The 10,577-nt window shown below is 36.4% G+C and overlaps 1 protein-coding gene across 1 annotated transcript in view; it reads right to left on the reverse strand.

Moving 5' to 3' along the window:
• Window positions 1-438, reverse strand: part of LOC145483002 (uncharacterized) — a 4,528-nt gene extending 4,090 nt beyond the window's left edge. Inside the window, exon 1 of the mRNA XM_081461635.1 lies at window positions 346-438. Within this exon, the coding sequence (XP_081317761.1) occupies window positions 346-400 (55 nt within the window). The 5' untranslated portion in view covers window positions 401-438. The remainder of the gene's footprint in view (window positions 1-345) is intronic.
• Window positions 439-10,577: the final 10,139 nt, after the last annotated feature.

Consider the following 10,577-nt stretch of genomic DNA (forward strand, 5'->3'; position numbering starts at 1 on the left):
GATAAGTAGACATGAAAAATTCAGGATCAGTCTCGCAGTAAAGCAGCTTTCTCAATACGTTTTGAAATGATAGAAAAAATTCCGAGGTAAACGAACGAATTAGTGTTTTTGGAAACAACACCAGTTTAGGTTAGCCGCCTACCATGTTATACGATTTGCCATCAAAAAAGAATTGCTATGAGCAGCAAGTTTGAAGAATGGGGCCTAACTTCATTCTCGGTAGGCAATTATGAAGCTTTGTCCAATTTAAAAGGTGTATTGTTATTTTGGTTAAATCAGTCGCGGAAGGCTGATGTTTTTCTCCTGGTCGTGTACTAAATCATTCTTTAAGTACTTTTAACTAACCTTCCTGACACTTCATAACTCCCAGCACTAAGGCTATGACAAGCAAAAGTCTCATGGTGGACGCTGTTTTAGTTCCTAGCTTGTAGTAGACGAAATTTGTTTGACCAAGCCACTGGGAATTCAGTATTTATGTCGTTTCCCAGTTATATTTGCTTGCTGGAAGAACTGCTTGTTATTTACAGCCTTTTTCCTTTAGAGAAGCGTGTATATTTGCTAAGTGTCCCATGACTGAGCACTTTTTTTCTTGATGCCACAAATAAATTCGCCTTCCAGGTACCGAGCAATCTAGAAACAGTTTTTGCTTCAGCAGCGCTCGTCATTTAAACTATCCATCTCAAAATGTCAGGCAGATGAAATATTTCAACGAATTAGCAGAGGTTGGATTATTTTTTAATTATAGTAATATGTTATTATTTAGAGGCAAAACAGTGGAGAAAATTACAATGAAATAAACATATGTTTCATAGTAATGAGAGCAGATTAGCTAAATTTAACTGCAATATAGAAATATAGAGGTGGTGTGTAAATTGTAGTGTGAAGCGATATATTTCTGTAAACCTGCTCGATATACATATTGATATCTACGAAAGCCACCCACTCTTCAAAACACTTACATCTAATAGCTAGGACATACTCGTATTCTCAGTATTGGGCTGGAACTACAGCTTGCAATGTAAGCTCATGCTGGGTATATCATTAAAAAGAGATCAATAATGTAATTTGCGTTTGAAAACACTCCTTGCATTAACCTCAGTTGCAAGCTAGTTCCACCTCAGTACCGAGAAAACGAGAATCGTATAGGGTCGAAGATATTGTTATGACGTCCCGGGCCCTATTATGCAAAGTAGGATAGGATAAAGAACAACAACAACAACAATAGCCACAACAACAAGCTTTATTTCTCCATTTATGTGATATTAGAATATTAGTGTGTAAATTATTTAAAAGAGCTGGAGAAAGGGATGATTACCTGAAATAGTTAGAGTGTTCAAGAAAACAGGTAGCCAGTTTGATTAAATATTAATTCAAGTTTAGGTCGGTATGCAGATCCATGTACAGTGAAAACTGCATTAAAGCTATACTAGAATGGTAATGCTGTAGAATAAATGGCAACGTAGAACATAAAAATAAATAGTAGTAACAAAGTCTAATAAAACTATAGTTGTCCGACGTTTCGATGTTGCAAACATTTTCGCTGTCATTTTTACTTTGATAATGGTGTTTGCAACCTCGAAACGTGGAGCAACTATAGTTTTATTATTTTCATTGAAGTTTTTCAGTAAACTTAAAGTATATTTAGATATTAAATTACCAGCTGATCTACTATTAGAGATAGATCTTGCAAAACACCACCACAAATGTAACAATTTAGCTGCTTTCAAGTGTTCAAAGGATTGATCTCACTTTATACTTTTATTTTTATTTCTCTCCAGGAAAAAAAAAAGTTGTTTAAAGTCAGAACTAATCCTGGACTACATTTATTGTGTTTTGAGACGATCCAAAGGAAGTCAATCAACACCAGTAAGTAAAAATAACTCAGGCCAATGCCAATGAAGATATTACCAGAAAACCAAGATCTGGCGGCTATCTTGAATTAGTTTTGTCATTAAGTTTTTTAGAGGGGTTTCAGTTGAGTGTCGAAAGTAATCAGGCAATTAGTTTGGTTTTGGTTTGGTTTGACTACGGTTTGAGATTGGCTGAGTAGTCTAATAGGCAAGTAATTGGTTTGGTTTGGTTTTACGACCGCCAATTCAAAATCGCTCTATTCGCAAATTACAAAAGCACGGTCAATTTAATAGAACTCGATCCCCGACCCAACTATCAAGCCTCCCAGAAATATTCATCTTTAAACATGCCAAAAAACTGGTGGTGTTGGCTGTTTTATTGTTACACCTTCGGAACGAAAATTCTTTATGAATGACAACACAAAGACAAAGATTTTAACAAAGATAACTCAAAATAAAAGTAAACCTCTGCCCGGAAGGAGAATTCCTACGTTTCGTTTCGGAGGTTATTCTACTGAAAAATCTCCACTTTAACCCAGTTGCAGCGTTCCTGAAGGTCTAAAGGGGCTGGAATCAGACGATTTCAGTTCGAGATCAACCTAATTTTGGGAAGGACCCTGCGTTGAAATAAGCCACAATGTTCATCCAAGGGCATCTCTTCCCCATGCCAAGGCCTTGGGGCTTAGAGAGACAGATGGCTCTGGGAACAAGAATAAGACCGGATTTTGATCTTTGGGTGCAGGGACAAAGATAAACCACTTATAACATTTTCAATATTATGTAGTGCACCTCATGTGGCGCTGGTGGATGCCGGCCGTCGGACACGGAGAGATTACGTAAAGAGGACTTCACGAAAATAGGTCATTTTCATCCACACTAACTCCATAAGATTTACACGCACTTGAACAGAATACTAAAATAGCACTTCGTTTTAATTAAGTAGATATTGGAAGTAAATTATGGGAGTCACGGTCAAGTAAGAGCTGCTAAAAATGCATGCGTACGTAAAAATTGCAACTACGTAAATACACGGGCTGTGTATTGGCCTACAAGTAATTTTCCATCGTCTCATTAGTAAATAAATTTCATTTGTTAGGAGTTAGTGTGTTCTGAGGATTACTAGACGCTCTCAATCCCTTAGCATCAGATATGAAGAATATTTATTTAGGCAAATAGTACTAACAAATCGAAATCGTATCAGTGTATAAAGTAAGAAATAAATATAAAGTAGCTATATTAGTATTGCAAGTACATGAAATAAAGAAGCTGTTTTAGTATCGTAAATAATGTGAAGTAACTGTGTTAGTACCTTAAGTAGTGTAAAGTAGATGTGTAAGTACTGTAAGTAGTTTAGGGTAGAAGTATCGTATTCTTAGTTGTGTAAGAGGATGTATTGTAATGCTGGTCTTGTTGCCGTTTATGTTGTTAAACATAAGATTATTATTGTTATTATTATTTAAAAAACCTTAAAGTATACCTAGGCAAATGAACTACTTTAGGTAAAAAGGCTATAAATAACAAACATTATGCGGAGGAAGCCAACATCATTTATAGCACTGTAGCTGGACACGTAGAATTGCTTTGGTGAATCTTTTGGGAATGGTCAGGGGAGTGGAAGATATTTGGTAAAGACAATACAAGCTAAATCAGACAATAAAAATAGCAATATGATAAAATTAGCAAGCCACTTTGAGTTTTTATTAGGTTTAAATTTACTAGTAAAATTAATTTTTATCATAAAGGATGAAACTACAACCAAAGTCCTAACATGACACCTGTTTCCCGTGATTGCCCTGCCTTTGATATTGAATACAACAATCGTTAAAAAGGTTTAGGGTTAGAGGAGAGATTACGACACATTTGGGCAGGCTAATTTAGGAACGGTAAAACTGAGGCTACACATGGTTTAGGCTAGTTTAAAAGAAGGCTGAAGGTTAGGAAACTGCGAGATTATTCGGAGAATTACATGTACGTGTTAAAAGACAAGCTGTTAAAAATGAATTCGTATTATTCGGTATTTGACTGGAAGCAACTTGTAAAAGAGGCTCATGCGGGGGAATATCATTAAAAATATATTGCATCTTAAATAATGCCTTCATTAGCCTCTGTTGCAAGCTAGTACCAGTCCAATAGGGAGAGTTGCCTGTACGTGAATGCAGACATTGTGTGTTAGTGTTGAACTATTTTCGGTCATGTCAGACTAAAAATAGATCTGCAGATATCAATTGAGATAATGCGTTTTTTCCTGGTCGCTGGACGGTTTCAATCCCTTATCCAGCACTCATGCCGAACATTGTTCCCACTATTTTATAAATATCCTGATTGTAAAATAATTGTCTTTTTCTTTCTTAAAGTGCAAGAATTAAAAAGCGCTTGAATATTATCGAAACTCGTCTTCGCTTGCCGACGTGGATTGTTCACGATCAAGGGATGAGCACCACTTTATCTTAAGGAGTTTCTTAGTTTATACTGACTCTTGCAAATGTAGCTGTCTGTTTTGGGATTGCCTGACAAAAATTAAAGCCGTCAACTTTAAAGTACTTGAAACCACATTGCTATACGAAAAGGCTATAAATAAGAAACATTTATTCAAGCAAGCCTATATAGCTTAGAGGCTATAAGTAAAAATAATAACTATTCGAGGAAGCCGATATAACTCACTAAGCCCATAAATATGCAGTATCCAATGCGCCCTTTTTGCAGTTCTCTTTGTACAGTTTTGGAAGTTTGAAACTCAAACACCTTTCACTATGAGACTTTGGCTCGTCATCGCTGTCGTGTTGGTGGTCATTCAGTGTCAAAAAGGTTAGTTGACGATGCTTTTAAGTTAAGTGATTTTTTAACCACTCCTAGATTGAGGAATTGATAACACATCTGTTCTAGCAGACCACAATTTAAAATTAACCCGAGAAACTTTTTGATCAAACTAAAGACAAAGGACACGTTTCCGATTTGTCCCCTGTAGCAGTTCGATGAAAAGAATACCAGAACGGCAACAACTGATCGATAAAGAAGGAAATGGTGCTGTTTAGAACAAGGCAAAAAAACAAATCGCCAAATGAGAATGGTTATTCAAAGCACTTGGTACTCAAGGCAGAAAGCCTTTCTTAATTCACTTTGAAATAAGGATAACATTTGATATTAGTTGGTTATTTCCTATGAGATGAGTGACAAAAAAGCATATTTTGATTAAAGTCGCCTTAATTTCCGGATGCGGAAGATTGCATTACAAGCCAGTACAGGATGCCTGGGGTGTTTGAAAGGCATTTCTTTTCGGTTTAGGCGATCGTGTCACTAATTAGAAACATAATAATATGGGACGGCAAGTTACTGTTCAAAAAATATTGTTTGCAATATGGAACAAAATCTCATATGAAACTCGTCGCTCAAAATGCGATTTATTCGGAAGGAGGACAATCCTTTTCAATCCCATAGTGTTCATGATTCATATTAAAGCAATAAAGACATCCAAAAAGATACAGCTGGGTGTTCCAGCGGGGTAACTCGAATTTTTTTTTTTCAATGGAATGAACTAGTCCTCGAAGCTGAAGTGATGGAATCTGTCATTTTTAAACATTATAAGAATATCAGTATTTTTTCAAGGTAGGGAAGTTTGTGTAAAATAACCCCGGCTGAATTAATTTTTTGTGTCGTACTAGAACCGATAATCTCAGCTATTGACCAGGACTTTATTGTGTTGTCTTTATTTTTAGTGCTTAGCTGTGGTGGCGGAGGTGGTGGAAGTGGCGGTGACGGTGGCGAAGGTGGAGGTGGTGGTGGTGGGGCAGGCGGTGGTGGCGGTGGAGGAGGCGGAGGAGATGGCGGCGCCGGCGGCAGTCGTAGCCTTGGTAAGTAGTTTTCTTGTATGTTCTCCGTTTTGAGTAAAGTAAAACGGAAAATAGCTCCTCAAGGAGGAAACAATACTATGTAATGACCTATAATATCCACATTGAGAGAAAATCTAACATAGCTTCGAAGAAAGTAATTTGTAAGTTATCTGTCTTAAGACTAATACATTCTTCTCGTTTTTTCTTCAAATACAAACTGATCCCTTATTCTCGTCTTCTCGATGAAAACGAAACGATAAGTGTGTTAAAAACTGATTGTTCACCGTTCATTTTCACTTTCATCGAAGAATGAGGAATTCAAACTAAGTTTTGAGTTCTTTCAATGTTGCACTAAAATCGATAAACTTAGCCCTTGATAAGGATCTTTTAAACAGTATTTTCTTTGTTTTCTAGGGCCAACCATCCCTGAAGGAACAACTGAAGCAGATGGCGGTGACGGTGACGATGACAAATGAGGACCAAAGTTGAACAAGATTGAACAGAAATCAAGCCGTTACTACCTTTCTCTTAACAAATAATCAATGAAGTTACATTCCGATTGCTGAGTTCAGTTTTATGTAATAATCGTAATGGTAGACTTACATTTTTCATTTTTTTCATTTTATTTATTTATTCCATTCTAAAATTACAAAGATAAATATAAAGTAGAGAAGTAAGAGGAGAAATGGAAAAGGGCAAAAATATAGCAAGCTAATTAGATGCCCTTGTTTAATTGACAATAATAATTAGGGTAAAAAAGTTAACTTAACATAGGAGAGGAAGAGGTATGAATTAATTAATACTGAGCAAAATAATACTGGAAGAATGCTTTTTTAAAACGTTTTCTAGTCGCTAAGTTACGTATAGATAAAGGAAGGTCATTCCAATAGTAACATCCAATAACAGTGGGACAAAATTTCCTTACATTTATTCTGGAGAAACCGGGATTTAAGTGTTGTAGGGATACACTTCGAGTAACGTAGTTATGTTGCTCAGATACCAGAAGTAAAGTAATGTAAAAACGAAAGGCAATAAAAGTTTCACAAACATGACCAGTGTGCTTTCCATAGCAAATGTTCTTGTTCTACCCTGACACAACACACGTCGAATCGACTCACTAAACAGTTCACTAATGATGAAACAAAATCCCGTCAACAGCTTTGCACTGTCACATGTCAGACTGTAATAATTCGAGAGGCTTTCAGAATCCATGCACAAATTTATTTTGAGGCCACTAATTGGATTAATTGAATTGATTTACACACTGAATCAAGTGCAAACAGAATTCTTGGGATAAAGCCGACATGAAACTGACCAAGAGACTAGACAGGGTCGGATCCAGGATTTTTCTTAGGAGGGGGCACACTACCAAGGAATGGCGTTACTTAGTTTTGTTTTTGTAGAATACCAGCCGCATGTCATCTCAGTGGGGGATGCGCACCCCCTGCACCCTCTGCTTAGCTCCGCGACTGTTAGAGCTCTTCTTTTAAGTGTGGCTTCCTTGTCTCTACAGTTTAGGGTGAAGGTAGTATCATGAGGCAAAAAACTTTTCAGGTTATATCAGAAAGAGAACAAAATGATATTTCTTTTATAGAAAGTAAATTTCTCAATTAATTTATCGACAAATCGGTAGCCTAGACAACGAGGAAAATTTAAATTCTGGGTTTCTAACTGTCCAAGCAATGTGGAAGATAATGGACGTTATTTCACAATAAAGCGTCGTCACATGGCGTGAGAGCAACCATTTTGGTGTTGAACAATAAAACGGCGGCCATTTTAATATACCAAACCAATCCTGTAGTGGTTGAACTCTTTTGTTCCAATACATTTGCGTGGTTGCTGGCCACTCGAGTTAAATCACTCTATAGCCATCACGCTTGGTTTTACATGATAATCCAAATTAAGTACGCGATGTTTGTAAAGTAAATTTTAACGTACAGTTTGTTACTAGTTTAACATAGCCCTGGTTGACGCCCTATGCTTCCCATTAGGAGCGAAGATGGCTTAATCTAATACAATGTAACCAGGCACAGCCTTTGTTTGGTAGTAGTAGAAGCAGTAATCTTTAATGATGATACCAACATCACAGTAGAGTGGTTTACAGAAGGGTCCTTAGTTGGTTTGGTATTTTAACAAAAAAGTGTTTTAAATTTCCGGCCATTTTAATTCATTTCGAGCTAAAACTAAATTTAATTTTGTAGTTATCAAGTCAAGATGTAGGCTAGCTTTTCTAAAGTATCTACAATAATGGAATTTATCTATTTTTTTATTATTTGGCGCTCAAAAACTGATTTTGTACAAATTGTTGTCTATTGCAACAAAGCGCTTTTCCGAGAACTCTGTCCGATGTTTGCTACTGCACATCACATGGCAAATTCGAATTATAACAGGATAAACGTTATCATAATGATACAGCTCAAGATAAGTTTTTGGACGATTGTGGCAAATTGAAGAAATTTTCTTTGTCTCTAGAATTTTGTTCCCGAAGGGCGATGGGGATCCTTAATGGAAGGAGCCATCTCTTTTAATCTTCCTAATTTGTGCTTGGACACAGTGACGAAATGCTACCAATCAACCCTTTGATAACAAACGCAGTGCTAGGTGAGAAATCACAATAGGCTCCGTCTCAACAGGGATTTGAAAAAAAATGCTTAAATATTCATTAGGTTAGTCAGAGCTATAAAATCTTATTTCTATAGGAACTTTGTTCTGGAAAGTTTTCTTGCTATGAATTGTCTCGGAGCATGAGAAAAAGTAAGACCTGTAGTCACTTTTTAGTCTTCATCAGTGTTTATCGCCTTTCATACAACCGGGTCAGTGTATTTTAACACAACATAGCATTGTGCAATTAAAAATGATCGCTACATTGGATTGAATTAGCCTTCGTCAGTGTTTATCGGCTTTCATACAACCGCGCAAGGGTATCTGAACACAATATCAGCAATGTGCAATTAAAAATGGGCGCTACACTGGATCGAGTTGTTGTTTTGGCGTATAAATTTGAAGTGAGAATCTTGTGGAAGAGAAGGCTTCTGTTCGCTTTTGTTCGAAGATCGCTTATTGCGCCCAAGGCTCTTCATATATGGCTCTGTAGCTAGACACGTAGAACTGCTTTGGTGTATCCTTTGGTGTATCCGGGAATGGCCAGGGGGAGGAGAAGATATTAGGTAAAGAGAATGGAGGACATCTCATTATACGCCTCGGTAAATAATAAATACTTAAATCAACACGCAATTTTGAGTCTTTATTAGGGATAAACTTAGGAGTAAGATGTATTGTTATCAAAAAGATGGAAGCCCAATTGTAGTCCCAATGTGACACCTGACTCCTAGGAATTGCCTGCCTCTCATATTGAATACAAAAAGATTTCACAAGGTTAAAAATTGGAGGAGAGATTATGCCAACCTTGGTTAGACTGGTTTTAAACCAGCATTCTTTTACACTACCCTAATGTTTTGGATTAGACCTATATAGTGCTACCGTTCTTTTTTGTTATGGTAGTGTAAAACAATGTTGTACATGGAAGCATTTGATTCACCTTATTTAATATGGCTCCTTGCAACTTTTTAGCTGTTTAGTTATTTCAAGGTGCTGTACCCTTAAAAATAAGTATAACTGATATTTGCTTGTAACTTATCCAAAACGTTTCTGACCGTAGCAATAAAGTTTGTAGTTGCTGTTATTGTTGTTGTTAAGGAAACTAAGGGTTTATATATTTTGGACAATCACGGGAAAAAAAATATGCTGTTAATAAAACATACGCAATTGAAATTTACATATAGGTCAATGCAGAAATTTTGTATTAGTGTTGAACTATTCTCGGTCATGCCAGACTGAAAATAGATCTAGATATCAGTTACGGTAATGTGTTTTTATGGGATCGCTCCATTTTTTTCAATCGATCCGTGGAGAAAGTTGTTCCCATGCACTGTTTTTCAACATTTAAATTTTAAATCAATATATATTTTTTCTCAAAATCCAAAAGTGTAAGAATCAAACGGTTATAACTACGAATTTTGCACTTATTTATAAATGAATTTTTTTGGCTGTTTTGTCTGGGATCACGATTTGGATGTTGAAAATATTCAGGTGCCTTTTCCAGCATTTCTTTCTGTTTAAAAATCTTACTTGGGAAATTGGGTTTTTAAACTTGAACTTGAAAATAATTGCTTTATTGTGGCCTCGAATTTATATACTTAACGATATTTGCCTTGGTTATATTGGCCTTTTTAGTGCGGTCCTGAATTGCCGATCTCCACTGGACTGTATCAGGTTCTCTGTGGATTCTCTCTAAGCACGCAACCAAGCCATACCAGGAATACTTTTAAATTTCATTAAAACCAAACCCTGGAAAGCAACATCAAAGAAAAAGGAAAACACTTACAATAGACAAATTAAGAGCTGAATTAATTTTTTTCTATATTGGAGGTCAATTTCGCCAAACTATTCTTATCATTAAGACTAAGGATGCTGCTATATCATGTTGAAACTGCTTTCCATGAATGGCGTACCTCTAATCTCACGTAAAAAGCATTTGAAGATTTTCGAAAATCGCCACATGAGGGATTCGCTTTGACTATGAGTTGCTAGGTTTATGCATATCAGAACCATATAATGCTTATGCAAATGCAGAGGTTGTGTTTTTGGGATCTCAGACAAAAGCCCTCATTATACTAGACCATATGACGTGGCCATTTCTTCGTAAACTGTAATATATTTGTACACAGAAAATCAACCTTGTTTAAAGGAAAAAAGCTATAAATAGGGTAATCTTACCCAAAGAAGCCTATGGAACTTGAAGGCTATTTAAATAAACCATTTCTCCCACCAAGCTAATATAACTTACCTAGGGAGCACATAAACACGCAACTCCAGTTTGCTCTTTCCACAGTCCACGGTT

This window comes from Orbicella franksi, chromosome 1, assembly GCF_964199315.1.
Source record: "Orbicella franksi chromosome 1, jaOrbFran1.1, whole genome shotgun sequence".
NCBI classification, from domain to species: Eukaryota; Metazoa; Cnidaria; class Anthozoa; order Scleractinia; family Merulinidae; genus Orbicella; species Orbicella franksi.